This window comes from Wyeomyia smithii, chromosome 1 (assembly GCF_029784165.1).
Source record: "Wyeomyia smithii strain HCP4-BCI-WySm-NY-G18 chromosome 1, ASM2978416v1, whole genome shotgun sequence".
NCBI classification, from domain to species: domain Eukaryota; kingdom Metazoa; phylum Arthropoda; class Insecta; order Diptera; family Culicidae; genus Wyeomyia; species Wyeomyia smithii.
The window spans coordinates 11,060,845-11,087,225 of record NC_073694.1 but is presented as its reverse complement, the minus strand read 5'-3'; the positions used below and the strand labels follow the sequence as shown (position 1 = coordinate 11,087,225).

At 40.8% G+C, this 26,381-nt stretch overlaps 5 protein-coding genes across 8 annotated transcripts; 2 read left to right on the top strand and 3 right to left on the bottom strand.

Moving 5' to 3' along the window:
• Positions 1 to 3,798: 3,798 nt before the first annotated feature.
• On the bottom strand, positions 3,799 to 8,211 carry LOC129733547 (uncharacterized). Its single transcript, XM_055695223.1, has 2 exons — positions 5,331 to 8,211; positions 3,799 to 5,274 (listed from the first exon to the last, which is right to left on the bottom strand). The coding sequence occupies exon 1, from the start codon at positions 8,209 to 8,211 to the stop codon at positions 5,980 to 5,982; it is 2,232 nt and encodes a 743-aa protein (XP_055551198.1). The 3' UTR covers positions 3,799 to 5,274; positions 5,331 to 5,979.
• An 8-nt stretch (positions 8,212 to 8,219) lies between these two features.
• On the bottom strand, positions 8,220 to 11,315 carry LOC129733563 (meiosis-specific nuclear structural protein 1-like). The gene is made up of 4 exons (XM_055695224.1): positions 11,187 to 11,315; positions 10,900 to 11,127; positions 10,177 to 10,842; positions 8,220 to 9,384 (listed from the first exon to the last, which is right to left on the bottom strand). Exons 1-4 carry the CDS (start codon positions 11,187 to 11,189, stop codon positions 8,860 to 8,862), a joined length of 1,422 nt encoding a protein of 473 aa, XP_055551199.1. The 5' UTR covers positions 11,190 to 11,315; the 3' UTR covers positions 8,220 to 8,859.
• On the top strand, positions 9,434 to 10,189 carry LOC129733595 (calaxin-like). The gene has a single exon (XM_055695226.1). It carries the CDS (start codon positions 9,475 to 9,477, stop codon positions 10,141 to 10,143), a length of 669 nt encoding a protein of 222 aa, XP_055551201.1. The 5' UTR covers positions 9,434 to 9,474; the 3' UTR covers positions 10,144 to 10,189.
• An 89-nt stretch (positions 11,316 to 11,404) lies between the features above and the next one.
• LOC129733579 (zinc finger protein 883-like) lies at positions 11,405 to 13,482 on the bottom strand. Its single transcript, XM_055695225.1, has 2 exons — positions 13,041 to 13,482; positions 11,405 to 12,988 (listed from the first exon to the last, which is right to left on the bottom strand). The coding sequence occupies exon 2, from the start codon at positions 12,978 to 12,980 to the stop codon at positions 11,760 to 11,762; it is 1,221 nt and encodes a 406-aa protein (XP_055551200.1). The 5' UTR covers positions 12,981 to 12,988; positions 13,041 to 13,482; the 3' UTR covers positions 11,405 to 11,759.
• A 7,993-nt stretch (positions 13,483 to 21,475) lies between these two features.
• LOC129733501 (mediator of RNA polymerase II transcription subunit 25) lies at positions 21,476 to 24,975 on the top strand. 4 transcript variants are annotated; one of them, XM_055695221.1, is made up of 5 exons: positions 21,476 to 23,552; positions 23,609 to 23,771; positions 23,839 to 24,237; positions 24,318 to 24,494; positions 24,553 to 24,975. In XM_055695221.1, exons 1-5 carry the CDS (start codon positions 21,718 to 21,720, stop codon positions 24,769 to 24,771), a joined length of 2,793 nt encoding a protein of 930 aa, XP_055551196.1. In that variant the 5' UTR covers positions 21,476 to 21,717; the 3' UTR covers positions 24,772 to 24,975. The 4 variants fall into 4 exon arrangements, with proteins under 4 accessions (XP_055551196.1, XP_055551195.1, XP_055551194.1 ...); XM_055695220.1 differs by having other exon boundaries at positions 24,550 to 24,975; XM_055695219.1 differs by having other exon boundaries at positions 24,294 to 24,494.
• The last annotated feature ends 1,406 nt before the right edge of the window (positions 24,976 to 26,381 follow it).

Sequence of the window (26,381 nt, the reverse complement as noted above, 5' to 3'; positions counted from 1 at the left end):
GTGAAGATTTTTGAAGCAGCGATGCAACTTCAGTTGTTGCTTGTTTCTTTACAATTGCATCGTAGTAACAAAAAATGTTTCTTGAAACCTCGGAATTTCATTAATGGAACAAATGATCACAATTTATTTTTTAATTATGTTTCAATTGTTGCTTGGGTCTCTAGGAGAACAACTACCCCACCGGTTTACCGGTTTTTCCTTGGTTGCTCGTATCCCAGTTGGTACCACGTGGAGGTAGGAATAGGGCAATATGCCTTGAACCACACTGGGGTCTATTTTCTTCCAAATAGTACGGGTGAACTGTTAAAAAGCACTGCCCAGCCGTTTACCAAATCTAGCTCTCCTCAATATCGAATCATTGTTGCTGAAAGAGCTTGGCGTTGACGATGTGTTCAAGATATTCAGTACATCTTCGGAGATTCTAACCCGAAGTGATTTTTTTCTGCTTTTACGATACTATTTTAAGCGTTATTAAATAAGCATATTCAAACTCTTTTTTCTCTTTTTTAAGTGACATACATGAAAACTAGCCACCCCTAGAAATTTTACTTAGTTGCGCCCATGGCTTTAGATGCTGTACATTTAGGTGGCCGAATCTCCAATGCCACATCTCGAGTTCACCACACACGTATGCCTTCTGCACCCACCGGTTTAGTCTATATAAGCCGCTTCCAGCCGTACCGGGGGCAAAAAATTCTCCGTCCTTACAGTTGTCCGCTGTAAAAACCATCGAGAAACCTTTGCTGCAGATTTTACTCACTGATAACAGATTTGCCACCAGCTCTGAAACTTCCAGCACCTTGTGCACTGCTCTTCGAGGCAATTTAAGTTCATAATACCTTTTATTTTGGCTGTCATGCAGTTTTTTTGCTGTTCCAACTCGATACGTGCTTCGGTTGGAAGTGTGATCCAGACCTGGCCATGTGAGTAGTAGCACCAGATTCAAAGTACCATTCCATCTTAGTCGACTTTGCTGGTTTCCCCAGACAATTTGCGGTAGTTATAGCACGCTCCATCCTTCTGCTTTTTCAAACCGTCGTCCTCTCGACGTCACTGCTGCTCCGCGGTCCATGCTTGACCTTCACGTCCTGCAAGATTTTGGCCTTCAGGGCACCCGTTTTCGAAGCCTTTCCAGACGCTTTCAAGCCCATTACCACCGGTGTATGGTACTTTAGCAATCCCATCAAAAGTAGAGAAGCAAGCCACACGTCAGCCACTGAATTTCCATGAGCAGTTTTTTCAAACTTGCCGGCAGCTTGCTAAAGCAGAATATAAAATAAATTCTCACTGGAAACGCTGAACTCAGAAAGATATACCTCTCTTCTCTTCCTCGTAGCGATGCGTAGTTTCTTTTTTCGCCGTGTCTTTCCAGGCAATATGGAAATATCAAGTTTCAAATTGGTAGTCTTGAAAAAGACTTATGTAAACAAACCAGGTAGTGCTTGAAATTAATTCACTGTTACAAAAACTTGGTCGACTTCCGTTCTGAACGGCTGCTCGATTCAGTCTTGACCTGGGCCCAGATTCCTATCGGCTTCTTCAATTTCTTTGTTGAGGCTGCGTCGCCACGACCCTTGGGTCTACCACTGCTGTAATGTCCGGCTGGATTCCAGTTCAACGCATGCTTTCAGATTTCCTCTCTGCTCCTTCGAAGTGTGTGTCCAATTCACCTCCATTTTCATTCCCAAATTTCTCGACATTTGACATTCAGATGTGGGGCCACCACTCTGCTGAGAAACACCTTGTCTAATTGGCGTATAGCAGCACAGTTTCAACATTTGAGTTAAAAATTCGGGTTTTGGAAAGCAAACTAATCTGGTACGATTTCCATACGTTTCTTAAACTTGCAGAAATAGCTCTAGCCTTCTTGATCCTTGCAACTATGTCGCTCTTCGTACCGCTATCTAGTTACCGAGATATTAAAAGCTTTCGACTTTCTCCGCTAGTTACCCTTCTACTGTAAAGTTGGAAGGATTGTCCACGTTTACACCGTCCTCATCTACGACTTCTCTTACCTTCGGTATTACAGCGCTTCAAGAACCTTCCCGAATCAACGTCATCTTCATTGCGGACGCCCACGAAACATAATTGTTACGCCTTTTCAGCTTTTCGAAATTTTTCGATTTTTTTTTAATTTAAAATGGCGCCATTGTTGCCCCTTAAGGTGAAATGTGTTCAAACTCGGGGAAATTTGTTTTTGCATCAAAATACATGAAAAAATCATACATAAAGTCTAAGGCAGAAGAAAAAGTAATTTTTTGTCGTACTGTGTAGCCATTATGACGGTCGCAGTGGCTCTCTCAGTCCCAATACCCTTCAGGCATACAAAAAAAGTTATGGACGAAAATGGCTTTCCTGCGAAACTAACAAGACTGATTAAGGCCACGATGGATGATGCACACTGCTGTGTGAAGGTTTCGAGGGCGGTATCAAGCCTGTTTAGAACATGCAAGGGACTTCGACTTTTCTTACGACATTGACCTTGCCGGGAGGACGTTCCAGGCGGTTGCTGAACAATACACCAAGCTGAAACTTGAAGCAGAAAAGGTTGGATTGAAGGTGAATACGTCGAAGACCAAGTATCTGCTAGCAAGCAAAACCAAGCGCGAAAGGGCTCGCATAGACAGTAGCGTAGTGATCGACGGAAATGAGTTCGAGGTGGTTGACGACTTTGTGTACCTCGGATCAATGGTAATGTCAGACAACTGCATCTCTGGTGAACTTCATCCCCGAACCAAGCGCATCGTGTACAAAACACTCATAAGACCGCGGTAGTCCTCTACAGGCACGAGACATGGATAATGCTCGAAAACGATTTGCAAACACTAGCCGTTTTCGGACGACGTTTGCTTAGGAACATCTTCGGCGGAGTATGTAGAGATGGCGTATGAAGGCGAAGAATGAATAATAAGCTGGCGCAACTCTAAAATATTGATTCTCCCGGTGGCCCTCTGTGACCATAAAGCATGAACACTGAAAGTGTCTGATCAACGAGCTCTTGGTGATTTTGGGCGTCAACCCTTGGCGGCAAACTGAAGAATGGTGTTTGGCGCAGACGCATGAACTATGAAGTGTAGGCAAGCATAAAAATTCGGCGGATATGTTAGAGGCGACTGGAGGATAGCAGCTCGGGGCTCATGGGGACTATTCTGATGATTCAACTTTCCCTGATTTATGACAAGTATCTCAAGATGTCTTACCACGATCTCTAGTTTGCCCGAATCTCTATTCTTCGGCACTGCACGCTCTCCACGAGTTTAACAGGGCAAAGTATTCAAACTGTAACACCTTTTATTGTTTCCCCCACCAGCCAGACTTACTTAAATGGCCGTACGTCTTAGACATGGCCTACACATCAAGCCACCAGCCAGATATATCAGGATTTCAACATATCTTGATATATTGTTACAAACTGTTTTTGTATCAACTTTTGATCTAAACTTGGTCTCGTTAATAGGTAAAGTATCAAAAATCCTATTGAATTTATCTACTGATTATTACGAATTATAGCAGGTTTTGTTAGGTATTCAGCAGAAAACGATCAGAATTAGATGGTTAGAATTATTTTTATAATTTTGTTATGAACATTCTTAAAAAGCTCTGCTTATCGTATGGGTTGAGCTGATTTTCTTTTTCTTTTTGTGCTGATTACTTGAAAAAGAAAAACTACCGTGTCACATTTGTGTTTCAACTATCAAGATTTTTTTTATTGCTCAAAAATGAAATGTCTTAACTTATAAGTGGATACATTAATACTTATATGTAGAATAAGAAATTTCACGATATTCAACGGTGTAGAACAATCTTTCCGGATACATCAATCGCCTGAAACTTCAACCCAAAAATGGAGATTACTCAATTGACTCGAATATTCTGCGGGAAAACCATTCAGATCGCGTGAGTGAAAATAGACAACGACAGATCGATTTTCTTCAATTACGGCTTCAATGCGACTGATGATTGCCGTCATCCATTGCAAGCCGTCGGCCAACATGCGAAAATCATGTGAGGGATTGAAACGAATTTTGGAAAGCAGAGGAAAAATCGACGTTTGGTTGATGGTGAAAAGTCCTCCAAATAATTTTTCAGTGGTTGGGAACGTGTTGAAAACACCAAGGAGTAGGGAATATCTTTTCAATAAGAAGGAGCGTGACAATAAACCGCACGGCAAAAGAAAATAACCGTAGTTGACTTCGCTATCCAATTTTGTCTTGTAGTCAGAATAACGCAGCTGAAAGTACCTAAACACATTTTGGTAATCGAAAACATGCTCATTCAGGTATTCGTTTTCAAATTTGCCGAGAATAGTGCCTTTAGGACTGAGTTTAAAGTAATAACTTTGGTGAATTTCATAAACAGTACAAGCAGCCTTAATCATTTTTCTGAGATGTTCGTCAAACAGTTGTTTGTTTGTACAGCGTTTAGTTTCTACCTTATAATCAATGAAAATATCAAACAGCTCGTCATTGGCAATGAAATCCTGGAGTTCTTTCTGTTTCATCATTTCGTTTGAGTCGATGTAATTATAGATGTCTTTGGCGAGGTTCTCGATTCTACTGGTGTAGTTAATGTTATTTATGAAGTATTTCCCTGATGATACAAAATTCCATATTTTCTCCTGTATCAAATGCAAACCCGGCAGTATAGACACCACATTGACATAAACGGTACTCCCAAACCATGAAAAACAATCAACACCATCTGCTAGTAGGACAAAATTGTGCGTATCTTTAAGAAAACAATCTTTCTGTTTCTGCTCTCCTTTAGCAAGCAACATCTGCGTAAACATATTTCCTAGTTCCATACGATCAATTACATTATCGGCAATTTTTGGCGTTGTACCATAAACAATGGACTTTTCAACTCCAATCGTAGAAAAGAACTGCTGAAAGTTTTGTCTGTCCCTTGATGCCAGATAGTCATCGCTACAAACTATCCGAGGTTCATGCCCAGTCAACGCCAACAAAGCAGCTGTCAGAGCTAAGATCAATGATTTCCCCTGTCCACTTGAAACTTGTGCCAGATGATTCATAACGCCTTCAGTCGCTTGATCCACACTGATGAGTATGCAAAGAATTTGAATGCAACGAGGAGTGAGAAATTGTTCCGTTTTTGAAAAATCCTTCGATTCCAGAATAGACCAAATAGCTGCCAACCCTGCTAGGAGTTTTGGTATCTTTTCTTGTTTGTCATCGTTGGTCCAGGTTTTGAATGGCTTCTGGAACTTTATTTCAAACACTTTCTCAGCAACCGGAGACGCTTCCGTAGTGTGTTCTGAAACCGTCGAAAAGCATTAAAAATCGAAAATTTAAATATTAAAATATTCTTACCATAATACGGGTCCTCAATAAATAGGTTGAAATATTGAATGTATTTTAATTACTGTTTAATTTTTATAAACTGTTTAATGTGTCGAACAACTTCAGAGTTTGGTCAATACTGATATCCTCGTGTACAAATCTCGAATATGAATTTTTGGTGCGATTGATTTCCTTAGTAAATTCTGCATGAGAGCTACTATCATTGTTGGGTCCAGGATTTCCAAACGGGTCTGGGGAATCACTTTCAACTTCCATAATTCAACGCTTCCTCTCAACAGGAACAGCGGACTGCGGGACGGGTATCTTCGGGCTCAAACTTCTTTTCTACAGGCGGTATAATTCACGGGTAGCGTTTTAATATGTGCACTAATCGAGCGGACACTGGTAAGTACGCGCACTTATTTATTCAACAGATAAGTATTCGCGCCAGTTAACTATGCACACTATCGAACGGGACAAACCCGTGTCTCTCACGGGTAGGTTTAAGTCACTTTGCGTAAATGATAGTCACTTTTTTGGTCGCTTCATGAGTACACTTTATTCTCCTCTAATTTGGGGAAATTCCACTGATTTCGGGGTATTGGGAAATAAACTAGAAACGCGATCTTGTTTCTAGGGTGGTTTATTATTTCGAGACTATTTTCGAGACTTAACAATCTTAAATGGCAATTGTGAATGGTTCGATCAGTTCATTCAGAAATAATTCAAACGATTTATAATCAGGTTGTTTCCTGAGATACACGCAAGACTTTTTCGCGGCATCAAGAAGCTCGCTAGACGTACAGAATTGTTCCTCTTCGGATAGTTTTCGACCTGATTTACACTGAACTTTCGTTAGCTGATTTTTAACACACGATAGCATGGTTAGTAGAACTTCGATAACGTAATGCTTTGGGAGTGGATAACTTTCGAAAAAAAATGATGCCGCATTGACAAATTTTTCCACTGCAATGACGCGATAAGTTTTATGCCCTGTTATGGTCCATTTGCTATCGACCAGCTCAATCAGTTTTAGGTCCTCTAACGTAGTCATGCTAACGTTGGGAAAAGCTTTAACATACCAATCGAATCGAACATTGTTTAAAATTATCAACAGCTCAAAGTATGATCTGAAAAAACATTCCAAAACTTCTGCAGCTACAGTTTTGTCCAACGCAACCAAAACAATTTCCAGCAAAACTCTCTTCAGTGATGCCATCTCCGGAAGACAAATTTTAGAAGTAATTTCAGTTACAATACCTTCTCTATGTTTCCAATAGATTTCGAATTCCTTTACCAAATTTCGAAAACCGTTTGAAGTGACAGTGGATTGAATGGATTTAGCATTTATGTGGGTAAGCTGTTGTTGCAAAATCTGGTGGTCAATTGTGGAGCAGTCTTTCTGTACCAAGAAGCTCATAGTTTGTACCATAAAACGAGTTGTACTGTGTGTAACAACACGAAGCATTTCCATCTGATCAATACCAGCCCCAATCATAAAACTTACATATCCCTCGAAGAATGTTTCGAAGCAATCGAATTCATATTCTGCTGGCATAGTATGGAAAAGAACGTCATCCAGTAGACAATACCAAATGTACTTTTCATCAGTTATTTTTGTAGGCTTGTTTTCATCGCTTAAAACTAGTTCTAAAGATCTCGCCAGTTGCTGGCACGTTAAATGCTGTTTTCGTTTTCCAAATCGCTCAACGGTGTACTTGAAGGATTGCTTTTCACTATCATAATTCAGATCGAAATGCTTCAAGAGCTCGAAGATGAAGAAATATTCCCGTTCCAAACATTTCGTGGAAACATTTTCAGACTTCCAAGTAATCTTGTTTATCGAATGCCATCCACAACTGGTGCTAGTGAGGAGATCTTCCGCTCTGTGGTCTGTTTTGTTAGTGATTTCGGCAATCAATTCTTGCAAACTTTTTGCCAACAGATAAAAAGTCGTATTCATTATACCTTCAACGGAATGCAGTGTTGAGACTGTTAACTTTTCCACTGAATCAATCCATCGATCGGCAAGGTCAGTCAATGGTTCCTCAAACATCTTTTTGTTCAGATCTTTGGTCATGTCAGAGAGTAAGGCAACATCTTTGTGTTGGACAAAAATAATTCGATCGTTGCTACAACTGCTGAGATACTTTCGTAAACTGATCGGCGCTATTTCCAAAAGTTGCTTCCTGTGGGCAGAAACGTTTTCATCTAGAATTCTACGCAATTGGACGATTATTTCTGTACTGGGTGTTTTCGACTGATGAAGGTGGAACAGAGCTAATACCTTATCTCTTGTAGTACTACGAGCTTCGAACTCCAGAAATGATGCGGCCGTAGACCGCAATTCTATACTTATTAATTTGTTTTCGTTTATTGCTTCGCAAAGTTGGCTGAAATTGAAACTGTCAGAATGGGTGCTTAATAAAAAATACAATTGAATATTCTCTAAATTGTTTCTGTTCTTCGACGTTTGTTGTAAGACACTTTCGATTGTCTGCACTAGCGAAGACTGCCATTTATTTCGTTCTGCCGTCAGATCATCCTGTAGGACTTTGAAAATCCGTAATTGCTGAAGTAAAATCTTTTTTGCCTCGCCAAAATCGACAGCTTGAGTGATTAGCTGTGGATTCTCAAGACGTACCTTGGCCACGAAGTTTCCATTCGCCGTCATCAGACAGCCTTCGTTGTGCAATTTGATATCCAAACCTTCATGGCATAGCCATGCGGAGAAAGCCAATTGATCGATCCATTTTTCCGTTGGGAACTTCTTCTTGATGTACTCTTTACTATTACAGTCGCGAAACATTCCGATTTTATCAAGACACTCAGGTGGCACTCCGCACTCTTCTTCTACTCTAATTGTCTTTTCAGCAATTGAAACTGAACCTTTCAAAGAATGCTGGTTCATTATTTCCCTTGTTTCGATTTTTCAGTGTCAGCTAGTTTCATATGATTTGCACCTCTCTTTTTAACCGCACGCGTCGCTTCACTTACTTAACGGGCAACTGTATTTTTCACTTCGGAAAAAAAATCTTTTACTGGAAAACTTTCCGTGACACTGATTAGCGCTTAGTGACGAATAAATGATCCGAACAACTGGACACAGTATAACGCAAAAATATAAACTCTCGTCACTCTTGTTTATCGTTCCGCATTCTAAGTGCAAAAAACTGCTGATGTTAGTAATTTAATCCATCAATAAAACCAGATTGAAGAATATCGTAATGATAGCTCTTGAGTGTAGTTTTATCATGCTTAACCCGAATCGATGAATTTTTATACTTTTAAAAAGTTTACCTACAATCATTGGTCCCTCAAACAATACCTGGTAGCGAACTTCAGGGTAGTTAATATTAATTCACTTTTCTATTTTGCTTACCTATCGTAAGTAGTTTGCAGTGCTGAAGATACTGAACATGAACAATTACCTATCTTTGAGGTGATGTGACTATCACTCCAAGCCAAACTTGTATCGGTTTACCTCCCGAAACAGTGTTCGGTTGTAATATATTACTGAAAATTTCACCTACCCCTACAACCCTTCCTCGAACTAGTTCTAACCCAACTTTCCTTTCGGTAGCGGAATGTGCTCTCTGTCGCTTTCCCTCAGCACGCCCGGCGGAAGAAAGCCCAGCAGTGCAGTCACATGCTCCTTCAGTAGTTTGATGCGCTCCTCTTCGATTATCTCTTGGCGACGCTTCTCGTCCTGTTCGAACTGCAACTGCTGCTGCCTCGTTTCCTTTATCTCGTCCGCCCGGCGACGTCGTCGGTCCTCAAGCAGTTCCTGGATCGCTCGACGATGCTCCAGCAGCTTCAGACGTCGCTTTTCCACCGTCATCTGCTCGATTCTATCGCGTTCGGCCCACAGCCGCAGTTGATCGTCCTTGAACTTACGTTCTTCTTCGGCAGTTGTTTGTTTTTGGCAAGCAATTTCCACCATCTGTCGCTCGAGCCCAAGACGGGCCTCGATGCGACGCCGCATCTGCTGTTCCAGATCGTGCTGGATGCGATTCTCCTGCCGCTCGTCCAGCTCGGCCGCGTACAAATCCTGCAGTAGTTCCTCTCGTTTGCGGGCTTGATCCTGTGAAAATAGTTTCACTATTATTCAGTTTCAATTTTGTAACAAAGCAACCACTGCTTTGAATTCAATCGATCATAAAAACGAAAAAAAATGTCCCTGGATCTAACCCTCGAATCGGGCGAAGAGATTCGCTTTCTAAATAGAATCAGCAGCACCGTCCGGCAGCTGCTGCGGCGAACGCATTTTACCACCCGAGAGCTGGAGGCTATTCTGCTGATATACTACAAGCTACTGAAGGACGAAGTAGGGCATGGTGGACGTGGTCAGCCGCGATTCATCACCCGGCAGCAATTTACAACCGTGTTCGATACGGTGTTGGGAATGAGCGATAGCGTTATGATCGGCCGAATTCATGCCGCCCTGGATAAGGGTGCCAGCAGCTTCGTTACGATGGAAACCTGGGCCCTGGCAATGTCGCTTTTCCTAAGGGGGACATTCGAGGAAAAGATCCGCTACTGCTTTCAGGTGTACGATATCCAAAAAGAAGGCATCATTCGGAGGGATCACATGATGCTTCTGCTAAAGAATGCCACTATCAAGCACCAAGAAGAGGACTCGGAGGAAGCAGTTAAGGATCTAGTGGATATAATTCTACACCGCATGGATCTCGATCGGGATGGATCTATTTCATTTCAGGACTTTAGCGAGACGGTTCGGCGGTCTCCCGAGCTGCTAGAGTGCTTCGGGCAGGCTTTGCCCGATCGACGCAAGGTTTATGCTTTTGCGATAACATTTTTGGAAAAAGTGCACAAATTTTAACCAGTAATAAATTAGCCAATTATAAAAACTTACGTAGTCAGCCTGCAGTGCAGCTACCATTTTTTCGTTCAGACGCTCCCTTGTTTGGGCACTCTGTAGCTTTCGCTTGTTCTGTTCCTCCTGTTCTGCGTCACGACTTTCCAGGTAACGCCGGATGCGCTCGTTCTCCTCTGCCAGTGCCAACTTTTGCCGTTCCTGCCAGATTTCTTTTGCCTCCTGAAAATATTCCATCTCTTTACGGGTTCGTTGCTGCAGTTCCATCTTGCGTTGAATCTCCTCGAACTGTTCTTCCTGAATACGTTTGCATATTTCATCGAGATACATTTTCTCCTGGAGGAACTCTTGGTAGAGTATCTGCTTCCGACGCTGCGCAGTCTGCATTTGATTGTAAAGGACGTCTCGAAGCTCGCGCTTACGCTTCCATTCCTCCTCCTGGCACTGCTTAATATAGTCCATATTTTTCAGACGAAGTTGTTCTAACTCTTCCTGCTCCCGCTGGGCTGCCATCCGCTCTTCAATGCGTCTCGCCTCTGCTTCCGCTTGTTGTGCCGCGAGGCCTTTCGCAACGTAGGCTGCCCGAAGTTTCGATTCCAGCTCGCGAAGCTCTTGATTTGATTCGCGCAACTGCTGCCGCAGTTTCTCCTCGTTGATCCGCCGTCGGTTGGCTTCGTGTATTCGTAGCGCAAGTTCTTCCTCTTCCTGTAACGCATTGTAAATCGATTAGATTGGTATAAAACGGATGCAAAAGTTGCTAACCTGAAGTTGCCGCTGACGGGTCTCCCTATTTACAGTTTCTTCGCGTTGCTGTGCCTCCAGTTGCCGTACATGGTGGTCAGCCGTTTGGGCTCGCTTTTGCAAGCTCCGCTGGCCATTGCGTTGGATTTGCTGAAAATCGCGATGATAGTTTTCGTGTTGTTTGGCCGTTTGCACGTCCCGACGGAGAGCCGCTTGACGCAGCTGATGGCGCTTTTCCGGTGCCGCAAACTGATTTGTTTTGGCGGAAGATAAATAAAGCGATAAATGAAATTACCTTATTCACTTACCATTTCCTTCGGTTTTTTTTTATAGAATTCGGAATTTCAACGGCGGAATCAACGATATCACGATAAGAGCAAAAACGGGTTAGCATAAACATAAACAAGCTGTTGGCATGGCGACTGATTTTAAAGTACGCAGCCAAAATTATATGTGTGCAGCTTTGCATCGGATCTGTGATGTCAAACTGGAAGCCAGGGTTGTACCATTTGAGTTTGAATTTGCCATTTCAAAAATCTGTACATTTAAAAAAAATTAAGTCTGTTTTCGTGTGATGAATCACTCGAGATTTCGAAGAATATTAGATCCCAACTCGTTTCATAAAACTTTACTTTCTCCTTTTGAAATTGACTTTTAATACACATAATAAAACAATTGAAGTACCTACAGCATTTTATGCATATTTGAAAAAAAAAAGACTAAAATTTACCTCGAACTGAATTTCTACTTTTAACAACGGCTTTTTCCCGTCGGGATGCGGTATATTTTTCCAAATCTGTATCATATTTCAGTTCGCTTATTTTCGTTCTTTCTCTACTTCACAAACTGTCTGCTTAATGAACTATTATTTACCTGTCTCATCACGCCCATCGTTTAATACCGGCCAGTTCCAACGGCGGAACCGGATTCTGCGCCAGTTCGGTCGCATGTACACTCTCGACATGTTTCTTGCGGTAATCCTTTCTCGGGTACGTCTTGGGGCAGTAAAAGCACGGATAGGGCCTTTGCCTTTCGTGGAACAGTCGCACGTGCCGATTGAGATCGGAACTGCAGGGAAACTGTTTACCGCACTGTGGACAGGGATAGTTTTTCTGCCCGGTGTGGGTTCGAATGTGAAACTTCAGGCAACTGTCACGCACGAAGCGTGCCGGACAATGCGGACAGGCGAGTGGCCGCTCGCCAGTGTGTAGAATCAGGTGTTCCTTGAGATTTTTGCTCGTCTTAAAGCGTCGGTCGCAAACTTCGCACTGAAACTTATCCTCTGGCATTCTGTGCCGTTGAACGTGCCTCCGAAAGGTGTCCTTATTGCTGAACGCCATCGGGCAAAGCTTACACTGGAAAGCCTTCTCTCCGCTGTGATAGATTTCGTGATCCCGTAGAAGACCCGCACCGATGAACGTCTTGCCACACTGCGTACACTGATGAACCTTTGCGTACTTGATCCGTCGGGACTGATGCGCGTACAGCCGGTAATCGTTGGGAAAATTGTGATAGCAGACGTCACACACAAACGGTCGCTTTTCATTCGGAGCCGGTTTTTCCGGCAGATGCACCGCATCCGAGTGGTTCTTTAAATCATCGTTAGAGTCAAACTTTTTCCCACAACCGCAGCACGTTCGAAACTGATCCGACACAGAGGCGTTCGGACCGTGCAGTCGTTCGTAGTGCAAGCAAACACGAATTCGGGCCGTGAAAATATCACCACAAACTCGGCAGCGGAAGTTTACCTTACCGATTTGCTGATGGTTGTTGTAGGTTTTTTTATCGTTCAAAACCTTGTAGCAAACGCCACACTGCAAACGACCACCGAGCTCCTGTTCGGGTATGATGTTAACCGCGTGTTTGCTTGCAGCATGGAGCTTCAGTTCTTCGGCTGTGCTAAATCTGGCCCGACAACCACAGCAGCAAAGTTTACTAGCAGGGATTTCATCAAAAACATCCGGAAATTTACCTTTCTGTTTTGTGCGTTCCCTTTTTTGTTCAAGTTCTTCGGTTTCCATTTTAAGGTTTTGTGGGCAGTTGTTGGATTCTTCTGAAGGGGTGTTCAGTTCTAGACCTCGGCAGCTGCGCTTCTTCTTCATGTTGCGTACTGCAAGATATGAGTTTTTATTATTAATTCAACCAACAAAACTAGTTCTTACCTCGATTTTACCGCACAATCTACTTTTACACCCTCAACAGGTTGAAGTTTCTCACTCAATACCTCTCGAAGTTTACGATCATTTTCTTGGCACAACACTCGTAGCTTATAGGCAATCTCAACGTTCCGCAAACACCGTTTGCAGCAGAACCTCGGGAGACCATCGACGACCGCAATTGACACGTTTCCCACCATCGACAGCACTTCGTACAGCGGTTGGTTTTCGACAGTCTGCTCAAACAAACTGGCCAGGCGGGATGGTTTAGCCGTCTCCACACAGATACGACAGATCTTCTCGGGCATACCGGACATGTTTGTTACCGGCTCAGGTTTCGGGTGCTTGGCTTGAGGTAGACGATTTTAACTTGAAAAAATAGTTAACTTGTGTTATTTATTTTAACGCACAATTTGCCGCAAATAAAACGAATTCCGGCATTTCTTGTAATGCCAAAATAATAACATCAGCACGCAGCCAAATTCAAATGTAAACTCTAGCGTGAACGAATAAAAGGGTGCGATTAAAAATTCTGAGGAGTAAGGAAATTGGGGCAAACAAATCCACTCCGAGCTGTTAAATGAAAGTACTCTCGCATATTCGAAAAAAATTTACGATGCATTTTGCGGTGAGAACAGTAAAGGAACAATGTTTTTTATTGTAGTCATAAAAAACATGGTATTTTTACTGTAAGCTTGCAAACGATTCTTGTCATTATTATGTTTCAACAACAAAAAACGTTGTTGCATCTACCAGCGACAATATCCGGAGTACTTCGTGATAAGGGCGAATCTAACAAATTGTAAACAAATAGAGATTTTACCGAAAATGTAGGAAGTGAGCTACTATCTACCTTCAAACTTTGAAAAAATAATGTAGCTCTTTTCTAACTATTAAAAAGTACGATATTTGTTAAGGGCGAAATCTACTTTATATCAAAACGAAGTAGAATGAGAAATACGCCCTTTTTGTTGTTTAAGTTAGTAAAAGGCGAAACTTGACTTCGTCTTTGTTGAAGAATATGATTTACAATTTTAAAATTATATTAATACTTGTGTATGTCAATGTAAGAAAACATGTAGAAATACTTTTGAGCAACCCTTTGATGTGAGATTGGTTTAGCGTTCGTGAAACAAAAGAAAAGAGCGTTCGTGGAACGAAAGAAGAGAGAGTGAGGCGAGATTTCGTCAAACATGATTTAGCAATCGCTAATGTAACCGGGTCGACAGAAGTGAGGTAGCAAAGCAAGATCCAAATTCGAATCTCAGATTACTAGTTGTCGCTAGTGATGGGAAATATCGCCCAAAATGGATATCAAACCGCGTAAAAATAACCGCGTAAATTTCGGAATCCGCGTAAAAAAAACCTGCGTTATTTTTGCGATCCGAGTGAAGAGAAACCGAAATCCACGTAAAAAAAATACCGCGTAAATTCTGGAATTCGCGTAAATTCCGGAATCCGCGTAAAATAAACCGCATAAATTCCGGAACCCGCGTGAAAAAACCGCGTAAAAAGCGATCTTAGTGTAAATCTGCGAAAATCAGAGACAGTGAATGACAAATTATACGATACTGCGAACAACCGGACGAGTTAAATAGTTTGTTTTGAAAAGTCTTCGGGCACAAAGTCTTACACCGGAAGTGCTTTCAACGGAGTAGTTTCAAGCCGAAGTTCATTTTAAAGGTTGTATAATTAGGGACACCATGGGGGGGTAGACAAAATAATTGAAGCAGGCAAAATTTTATCAATATTTAAATGGCCAAAACATCACGAAAAATGAATCAATTTTGACGAAACAGGTTTCATTTTACTGGAAAACTATCCTAGTTTCCTAGTATTACCTGAGAACTGGACGTGACCAAGGGACACTGGAAATGTTTCGGATTTCAGGAGTGTGTGTCAAAGTGTACATTTTTACAACGCGTAGAACTTTTTCTGAAATTTTGTTTCTCTAAGGTTTATATGTTGCCAAAAATTTAGAATTTATTTCTAGTTCATTGGTACCTAAAGATTGAAAATTCGCCAAGGAATCTTCGAGGTAAGAATTAATTAAGTATGGGTGAAGATTTTGACGGTTTTTTTTCCCTGTTGGGTACAATTTTTTTTTGAGCTTGCAGCACCCTAGTCGAACTCAATAAACATGTGGGTGTGTCGGTCTTATTAGCGACTACGATGCTCAAAAAGGGCTCTCGTATAGATTGTCAGAGTATGCGTGTTGACCAAAGCAGGAATATTTCTTTCCTTCACTCTCTTATGCGAAAAATCGAACAAATATCAGCAGCTTCATAGTCCCAAAACAGCTTTGCAAATTCGCATTTGAAAATTTAACTGGACTAACATTTGAAAAAGTCACATTTTTTTCCGCAGATTTTATTTTGGAGGTTAAATATATACGCTGATTTTCAAATGACCATGGTTTTTTACGCGAATTTTTTAATTAAAGTGGTTTATTTAACGGCTCGCTGAGAAACGCGGTTGTTTCACGAGGTATATATCCCCCGCATAAGGAAACCTAACTGTATTTGAATCTTCTTATAAATCAATATATCCAAGTAAAGACGAGAGATATAGAATGGTTATCAAAGGATAACTTTTCAAAAATTATCTGAACTTTCTTTCAAAAATATAAAAAAAATAAGTTTAACATCCTACACTGAAAAAATATAGTTTTAACCCTCTAGTGCCCAGTGCCGCCTTTAGACGGTCTCCAGTTACACCTCTAAAAAGCTTCAATCAATACTTAAATGATTTTAAAGATTTTAAAGATTCATAGTGATTTTTTCGAAGCTCGTCTGAAAATTAGCTTGGGCACTAGAGGGTTAAGAACAAAAAGTGATTTCTAAAAAATATTGGTGATCTCAGGTTTTTTAAATGAAGTATTTTAGGTAGACAATTTAGTTGCCTTAAACGATCTATGCGTTGCAAAAATGTACACTTCGACACACACTCCTGAAATCCGAAACATGTCGGGTGTAGGTTGGTCACACCAAGGTCCCAAGTAATACTAGGAAACTAGGATAGTTTTACAGTAAAATGAAACCGGTCATCAAAATTGATTAATCTTTCGTGAAATTCCTGCCATATTGAAAATTGACAAAATTTTGCCTTTCTCAAACATTGTGAGGGTGAGCCCTGTATAAATCAGGACACTTTTTTTCGGTGCGACAATTTTGTTGATTGATTACATGAAGCTACATTCGGAGGAATTTAGTGGAACTAAAATTGTTTGTTGGGTAACCGATACTTCAAAAGTAAACAGTTCCAAGTTAAACTAAACGATTACCAGAGAACTACAAATAGACTGCCGCTATGCAAGTCCATCTTATTACAAGAGTAAGCATGCCGTATCAATGCTTCTTATGAGATGGGGAAAAATTTTGGATATTTTTTTAGGTTTTCCAGTACTAAGTTGTCCAATTTATCTGTTCTTAGGAAATTGAAAACTATAAATACCTAGTTAGCTACCATTTTTTCTCAGAAACTCAGTGACACGCGGGGCGAACCTTCGCACCACCAACAATGCTAAATTTTGTCGTATAGCAGCATCCAACAAACACCTAGCGGCAAAAGCAACTCCTGGGGTAGGGTAGGTGAGGTCTCCTCCTTCTAGGTCTGCTCCAGTAACCAGCCGCACTGACTTGCTCGTCCTTATAATATCGATAACTATCGTTAACGTCAAAAAGTTAACGATAATATCGATGACTGGAACTTATCGATATTATCGATAAGTATCGGTAAGTTTCCCATCACTAGTTGTCGCTAGTAGAGTTGCTTGAGAAGGTAGCAGCCTTCAGTTCAAGTGAAGAATAAATATAAGAAGATAGTCGTCTTCTTAAGAAGCAAAGTCAAATAGCCTTTTTATCAGTCTTTATGAGTGGGCGAAATCAAAGTTGTCAACAAAATGAACATTAATAGCAAAGGGCGTATTCCAACACAATAACGTAAACACGACGTATAGTAAAGGGCGATACTGTCGAGTAAATTAAAATAAGGCGCATAGTAAAGAGCGATACTGTCGAGCAAATCATAATAAGGCGCATAGTAAAGGGCGATACTGTCGAGCAGATCTAAATAAGGCGCAAAGTAAAGGGCGATACATTCGAGCAGATTAAAAAAGTTGCATAGTAAAAGGCGAAACTATAAATTCTCGAATAAGCAATGTAAAGCGACTGAAATTCAAGTTTTATGTTCACCATGTACAAAGCTAGAACAATTTTGCTTTTAGTAGAGTATTTGGATAACAAATATATTGTTCCACTGTTATTTAGGATTTAAATTTGTAAGTGAAAACTTTGTTTGTCTTTTTTGAGCTATGTAGTCATTGTAAGATTCGCCCTAATCACGAAGTAGTCCGGATATTTTTACCATGAAAAACAATGTCAGTGACTTCTAAATGTATGGGGAAAATACCTGAAAAATGCTGTTAAGATACATAACAACCCCCCTTTTTCATGGTAAAAATGACAAAAACAACGTTTTTTATTGTTCTGGACAATGATATTTAACGTAAAATTGTTGTATTTACAATGAAAAACGTAGTTAAATTATGGTATAACTATGTACAATTACAGCAACTCTTACGATTTTTTCATGTTATTTTTTTTCGGGTAATCAATAACCATAAAACGTGCCTAACAACTAGTTTTTTTTGTAACATTTGGTCCACTGCGACCATGGTATTGATCTTTTGTGGCATGCCTCTTCTTTAGTCTAGGTACTAGTGGCAGACATATCACTATTGATAGGAGTGATCGTCCTTGTTATATCGCACCCTTTCTCCCAATTCGGCACTGAATTTCGTATGAAATGTATTACCACCAGTGGTGGGCACCGCTAACCGAAAATTTAGCGACGCTAATCGCTAAGTCGCTAACCGGAAAATTTAGCTCGATAATCGCTAAACGCTAAACGCTAAACCCACATTAGCGGAACTTTCGCTAATCGCTAATCGCTAACTTTTTAATATGTAAATAGTCATTTCGCTATATTTATTGCTCATGTTTTGTAAGATTTGGACCACTTTGATCTGTTTCGGTTAAATAAACGAAAACAATTACTTTTTAAAGCTATTTACAGTAAGAGGTTCACGAAACGGTATTCATATTTGATTTTGTAAAAAACAAGAATAACAAAAGTTATTTAGCTTGCATTGAAAATAGATACTCTTAGGAATGTTTTCATGAAAATTCAATTAATACCTGAATCGAAAAAATAGAACCAAAGTTGTCATAATTTCAAGCGCATTGCAATTCATCAAAGTTCTTGGTGTGCCAAAAATTCAATCTAGACTTTGTGCTTGTTTTTCAAAATGCTCCTGTGGCTTGTACGATAACTGGAACTCCATTCTAGGGTAAAAAAACTGACAAGAGTAACTTTCGCAGTAAAGTATGTGCATCTTTCGAAGCAATTTACTTACGCCATCATAAGTTCACAGTTTTTCTAAATATTTCTATTGTCGCTTCTGCACAAAATTTAGCGAATTAGCGATAAGCGTTTCGAAGGCAAAAATTTTAGCGACGCTAACAGTTTCGCTAACCAGCTCAAAAATTAGCGAAATCGCTAAATCGCTAACTGAATTTTAGCGTCGCTAATTAGCGAATTAGCGAATTAGCGGAATGGTGCCCACCACTGATTACCACATACATAAGACATACGTAACACTGGCGTTTTTTTCTGGTACACGTTGCCCCATAGTACTCCGTACCTCGCCCCGTCCAACTGCTCGATAAATAATGAACCAAATAAATTTTCTTTTTCTCGGCCTTACCGAGCCCCAAAGAAAACCCCATAAGGAACTGTCAAAAAGTTATTTACAAAATCAATGCAGCATTTTTAGAGTAGGAACGAGACAAATGCAGGGCTGCGCAGGTACACTGCCTTCAAAAACAACTCAAACAGTGATTTTATTCAGAGTGTGGTACCATTCGAGTGGTTCATTTTGTACCAACGTTTTTGGAAGATTTCTTCCTGAGTGTTACGTATGTCTTATGAATGTGGTATTACCTCATTAGGATTTGCAGACCAGACCTCGAAAGGCTCCATATAGAGAACTATCAGACTTAAGTTCACATAGCGTTCCGCGTGTACTTTTTCTGGGCTAGAAATTTTAGAATAAGTTCCGCGTCAGCCTTTCCTGAACTTCCTAGTTCGCATGAGGTTCCGCCTGCACTTTATCTGAACTTCCAAGCTAAAAGATAGAGCCGGTATGTTCCTAGCTATGAACGTGTAGGTAACGAAGAGAAATCAGATCTCTGATCTTCTGATCTAGATTTTTTCGGTAAATGATTATCATGGCATTATACCAACACGAATGATGAGTGAGGGAATTGAAAAATTGCAAATTGATTTTTGTTTTAAGTTTTTTGATGTTTTTTTTTTCAAGCTGAATAGCGCTCTGTTAGCGACCTATCCGAACTTAATGTGACCTTTCTAGTTCGGGTTAGAAGATGCTTTGCATGCTACTCAGAGTTTATTCAACAAACGCGAACTTGAAAGTACGGTTAATTACTTAAAAATTGAGCTGAATAGAATTATATTCATGATCGTTAAATTGCCTGATTAGCCTATGAATTCTACTTTTAACGAACTTTTAACCGGGTTACTCCCAAGCAAAAAAGCAACTCAGATAAAAGTGAGTAAAGTTGAGTTTTTCCGAGTTTTTCTGAGTAAATCTTAAAATTACAGAGCAAGTCTGAGTAACTCTCGTGACTCTGAATATCCATCTTTAAACTTTTTCTCCACCGCGAATATAAACATGAATGTTGCTCAATCTCAGCATTCACATAATTATCTTGTTTTCAAGGTACTCATCTGAGAATTTCGGAGTAATATTGAGTGAATTAGAGTTTTTCCCAAGCATAAGATTAACTCAGATAAAAGCTGTCTTGCCCCTGCATAATGGTCAAATTTATTTAACATCATGGTTGTTGTTTGCCCGTGTTTGCCACATTTAAAAGTTGGAGAGTGACAAACAATAATCTTTGACCAAATTTTCATCTGTCAAAAAGTGACAAATATTTGACACTTGGTCAAAGAGTATAATACAGCATTAAGCCTGTAGTACACTCTTTGTCTAATGGTCAAATATTTGATCTTCTGACATAATGGTCAAATTTATTTGACATCATGGTTGTTGTTTGCCCGTGTTTGCCCCATGTTAAAATTGAAGAGTGACAAACAATTATCTTTGACCAAATTTTTATCTGTCAAAAAGTGCCAAATATTTGACGCTTGGTCAAAGAGTGTAATACAGGCTTTAGGAAAACAATAACATAAATACAACATAATATACTACCGCTGTTCGTATAACAGTCCTATGTAAGAGTCCTATGTTTTCTTGTTTTTTTTTGCGAAAATGGGTATGCTCTGCAAGAGTAGCCATTTAAATCGAGGTTGTGGGAAACAAACCTCACTTTTTTAATGGCTATTCTTGAAAAACATGCCAAAATGGACCCATTTTCGCAAAATTTACTCAGGACTCGCAACTTTTACATAGGACTATTATGCGAATAGCGGCAGTATAAGGGTTTATCAAAAAAAATCATAACTTCATTATAATTATTATTGTTGCTTTGGAGCATTGCTGACAAAGATCCTTCAATGCAAGTTATCGTTACGAACTCAAAACAGAAGGAAAAGATACTCAAAAGTTTACTGTTAATGCGTAGGGGCTAGACATCTTTATATTTATGAAAAATATTTCGATAATATTACACGATATTGGTTGATATATTTTGATATTTATCGTTTATCTGTTAATTGACAACCTCCAAACGATAATGTAACGCTTGATCTAACGGCAGTGAGCTATGATATAGATTGAGGGGTGCCCGAAAATGGAACGGTAAATACTTTTTAATATTGAATATTGGAAATATTTCGCAATATATCAAAAGTATCTTACCCCTAGATTAAAGCATAGTTTACAGTTCCAAGCGAAGTGAAAAATCAGACGAGTGAAATTTTCGCTAGTGAAATCTGTCGTGAAAACCCGTTTGTGGAACACACAGGTATTTCACCAGCCTGCAGTTCACAGTTTAAGTGAAGCGAAATTCACGAATCTACACTCCGATCGAAGTGAAAATTGGCTGCTATGACATTTTCACTTGGCTTGAAACTCTAAATAAGGCTTAAGATATATATTGTAAAAGTAGCAAAAACCATGTTTCTTTTTACTGTTCTTGGCCATAGTTCTCAATGTTCAATTGTTGTATATCCAACAATAATAAACTGAGTTAAACTGTTGCAAGTTTACATACGTTTACGGTAGCTGTAAATGTTATGTTGAAATATTTTTTTACCAGGTGCGTTACTTTGAAATCTCCTTGGCGTGCTTAAGATTCAGTTCTGGCATTAAATGGTTTTGTACTGCGATCCGCCGAAAACCGCTGCAAGCCTGTAATGAATTGGCAGGTACGCAGCCAAATCGATATGTCAAAAAAGATGTTTATGTGGGAGCATAGTATCGACGTCTTCGTTCGTTCCGGGTTTATAATTTTTGTAGTTTTTGCGGCGTAGCAAAAAGTAGTATTACTGGAGGAATTTGTTCCGGACAATAAAAGTGTCCTCAGCGGAAGTGAACGAAATGTGTTTTTAAGTTAAGCTATACAAGTTTGTGAACAGTACGGGATTTTTTTTCCTGCTTTCTGAATCATCAGTGTGTTATTGATCGAAATAAAAAAAAATGTCTTCGGAGATATTGTTCGTGATTGAGGGCACCGCCATCAATGGGGCCTACATAAACGATATGAAAAGCAACTACATCGTGCCAACGTTGGAATACTTTTCTCAGAGTACCGTGACGGACGAACGGAACGATAGCTATTCGACCGACAAGAACGGAAACCAGTACGGCATCGTGGTGTACAAGACGGCTCAAAGCCTGCCCGGGATTTGCTGCACCACTTTTGGTCCGTACAACAGCGCCCACAAAGTGCTGGGAGCGATCGACCGCCTGGAGCTGAGTGGTGGTAAGAGCGAATCGAATGCTAATCTGGCCGAAGGACTGGCAACGGCTTTGGTTTGCTTTGACGATTTTGATGAGCTGCGTGAAGCGTCAACCGGGGGGAACGGAATGAAGGTGCACAAGTACTGCATTCTGATTGCGGCCAGCTCACCCTACTCGATGTACGTGACCGAATGCTGTGCCTATGAGAACAAAAATGTCGAACAGCTGGTGGCGCTTTTTCATGAGAAAAATATTAATCTGTCCATTATTTCGCCGAGAAAGATTCCGATTTTGTTTCAATTGTTTGAAAAGTCTGGAGGGGATTTGAGCTCTTCTAGTACGAAAAATTATTGTAAAGATCCACGTCACCTGGTGCTGTTGAAGGGTTTCAGTCTTAAAGAACGCCCGATTAGCCCTCCGGTTAATAATATGCACCACTCTCAGCAGCAGCAACAGCAGCCTGGTAATATGCCCAGTCCCAATCCTAATCAGCAACAACAGCAGCAGCAACAGCAACAACAACAGCAGCAACAACAGCAGCAGCAACAATCAGTTCAAAATGTTATGGACAATGTGAATCATATTGCTGGAATGGGTAACAATCCGGCTATGAGGGGAGCAATGACACCGCAACAAGTTGCTATGCAACAACAACTGCAACAGCAGCAACAACAACAGCAGCAGCAGCAACAGCAACAATGCCGTATGAATTTCCCTCAGGGTCACATGAACAATCAAATGTTCGTCAATCAAATACCAAATCAGCAGCAAAATCTCAATACCATGAATTATCAGCAACAATTGCAACAGCAGCAGCAGCAGCAGCAGCAACAACAACAGCAGCAACAGCAACAATTACCCCAACAGCAGCAGCAGCAGATGCGCTGGATGGCCCCTCCCCAAGCGCAAGGACGGAACTTCATGCAGCCGGGAGGCATGAATGGTAATCCTAATCAGCAGCAGCAGCAGCAACAACAGCCACAAAATCAAATGGTCGGAAACAATGCCCAGACTAATTCGGTACTAATTTCTCAACTGACCACTCCACCTCATACTATGACCGCCCAACAGCAGCAGATGAATCAAATGAATAATCCTCAGTTGCGGATGCAGTTTGTCAATAATTGCCTCCAGCAACAGCAACAACAACAACAGCAGGGTCAACCGAACCCACAGCAGCAGAGCATGATGCAGCAACAGTTGCTGGCACAGCAGCAAGCCAACATGCAGAACCAAAACATGCAAAACCCAATGGGCATTCCTGGAGGGCAAATGAGCCAAATCGGTGGCGTTAATCAGCAACAGCAGCAGCAACAACAGGGTGGTATGCCAAACCAAGGCCAGATGGGAGGTCCGGGTGTCTCTCAGCAACAGCAGCAACAACAACAGCAACAGCAAATGGGCCCCGGTCCGGGGCAGCAGATGGGACAGCCCGGCCAACTGCCACGGGAGCGAATCTGGAGCGGAACACTGGAGTGGATCGAGAAGCCAAACAAAAACGATGCGGCCAAGGTAACCCGTCAACTGCCTTGCTCCGTTACTGCCAACATTCGCGATGGGGAACCGGAAATGTGAGTATGATACAAAAATAAGACTTTTGTGAGAATAATAATGTTCTTTTTTACAGAAAAGCGGATAACTGGCCTCCCCGGCTTATCATGCAGTTGATGCCCAAAGCGCTGGTGGGCAGCGCCGGTGGTCAGTACATCAAGGAGTCGAAAACGGTCGTCTTCATGCCGTCCCCTTGTGAGGCCCTGGATGCGTTGTCCAAGGTTATGGGTTCTGGCTTTGTAAGTGACTGATTCATTCTTTTTTTGAACTGTCCTGATTTTTTTTTTCAATTTCTCACGGCAATAGGCGGGATGTGTACACTTCACCACGTCCCCCAGCTGTGACATAAAGGTTCTCATTCTTCTGTACACGGCGGAAAAGAAAGCCTATTTGGGTTTCATTCCCAACAACCAGGTGGCATTCGTGGATCGGCTGAAAAAGGTGATTATGCAGAACAAAACCATACAAGCTGCCAACCAGCAACAGGCCGGACAGGGTTCCGGCATGGGGATGCAGGTTCCTCAAGGTGGAATGAATCCTCAGCAGCAGCAACAACAGCAGCAGCAAGTTCAGCAGCAGCAAGCCAACCAGCAGATGATGGGTGGCCCAATGGGCCCAGGTCCAGGTCAAATGGTACCGGGCCCTGGGCAGATGGTACCCGGTGGTGGTATGCAGCAGGGACCTCGAATGGGTGGAATGGTTACCGTAAGCAATGCTCTCTCTCGATTCTTTATCGTCTAAGTTCAGTACTACCGTTACAGCAAATGTTTTCGCCGGAACAACAGATGCAGCAGGATCAGTTCAACAATTACGGCCAAATGGGTAACCAACAGATGCAGGATCCGGGCATGCAAATGTCCCAGCAGGAGCAGTATAAAATGTTACTGCAACAGCAGCAACAGCAACAACAACAGCAGCAGCAGCAACAGCGTAACATGGGTGGACCGATGGGGAATATGGCGGTAATCTAGCTGAAAATTAATTTCAAGAAACCCAATGAAAGAATCTTTAATCTAGCAGATGAACGTTGGCCTGCAGAATCAACGAATGATGCGCCCGGTGCTGTCCAACAATCCGGGACTGCGCCACCTACTGCAGCAGCAGCCGAATCCCCAATTCAGGCAGCAGATGGGCATGGGTAATCCGAACCCGATGGGACAGATGGGTGGCCAGCGGCCCAATCTTAACCCGAACCCGAACCAGGCACCGTTCGACGATGCCAATTTTGACTTTATGTAAATTGTCGGTAAGTTCGTTCTATTTTTTAGCTCTGTTTTAGCATATTCGTATAACAGCCTATATATGGTATGGATATCATGTGAAACAATGTTCGTGAAGAATTTAACTCGTCGAGTTTTTTGTGTATGAGAAAGACCAGAGAGCGAGCGACAATTGTGAATGTTTGAATACACGAACGGCGAAGCGGTTAATTCGCACAGAAAAGGAAGAAAATAATTAGAAAGAAATGGTCCTACAATTCGTCTTCATACTTGAGTGTCATTGCATGAAAGAAAAGTATTTCGACCTTTTCATCTAGAGTTTAAGTGAGCGAATTTGTAAACTTCTAGCGTTAGCGTTAGCGTGCCAGCGGCTGTGTGGTGAAACCAAGCAGGCTATGCCGGACACTGTCATAAGTTTTCACACTCGAACTTTAAAGTTACAGTTTTTCAATGGTGACATACTAATTCTAGTTGGTTTTCGCTCTGATATTATTGTGCGTGTTTTACTCGATTGGATTAATTTGTGAGTAGCGAAACTACTTTATATAATACATCTTAAAAGCGATTGAAATGAGTAATTTGCTTCCAGCATATAGCGAGCAAGCAGCGTTTCGCAGTCATCCGGTTTGTGTTCCGGCTGACTCAGATGACCTTTCTAAATGAAGCACAATGTGATAAGAGTTGAAAGACTTTTTCGTTTTTAAATTTTTGTCTTTGCAAGTTTGCCTCTAGAAATCTCAATGGAGGAAAGTACATGGTTGTAATCTTAAGACACGAGTGTAAATTCGAGTATGCATTAGATTCTTTTTCTTAAAGTAAGATATGAGTGAGGTGTATCCAGCACAAAACTTTAATTCGAAACATATAGGTATTTTTAAATCTTTATTTCACATAAAGTAATATTGACCACATGAAGGATTTATGTAGTAGAATAAGTAACTCAGAAGCACTCAGTTGAATGATTCTGACTGCGTCTGCAACAGCTTTTCGTTATTTTCAGATTAAAAAATATATTCACATATTGTAGTATGTTAGGAAAACTATTTTTCTTGTTTGGAGTGTTCTTGTAGTTTCTAAAAATGTGTTAATTTTTATTTGTAGACTTTCTTCTCAGCCCCAAATGCTAATTTGTCGTTCTTCTCATCTTGTTTGGTCTTTTCTAGTGGTTTCTACTGTTTTGTTTTTTTTTCGCATTTTTTATTATTTTGTCATTCAGTTTAACATGCAATTAACGAAAATGATATTTTTTGTCATTTTGTTCGTCAGATTTTTTCATTTATTTATTGTTTATTCTTTAGTTATATGTTTTTGTCATGCATCATCTGTTTTAACGTGTTTTGTAATATTTTATCCACCATATAACATCTTCAAAATCTAAACATGGCAAAATGGCAGTCTTATAAGCAAGAAGTTCTGCTCGCAACATGTTATTTCTTTTTGATTCTATCTCCTTCAATTTCAATTTATTGCTCAAGAAATTACAAAACTTACAAGATTGTAGTCAAAGAGTGGAGTGTAGGAAATTATTCAAATTCTTGTATCATTTCCCAAAGTTTTCGTCAATATGTACATTGAATGGAGCTGCTACTTGGAGATAGTCTTAACCACCGCATCTCCACAAAGGTCACA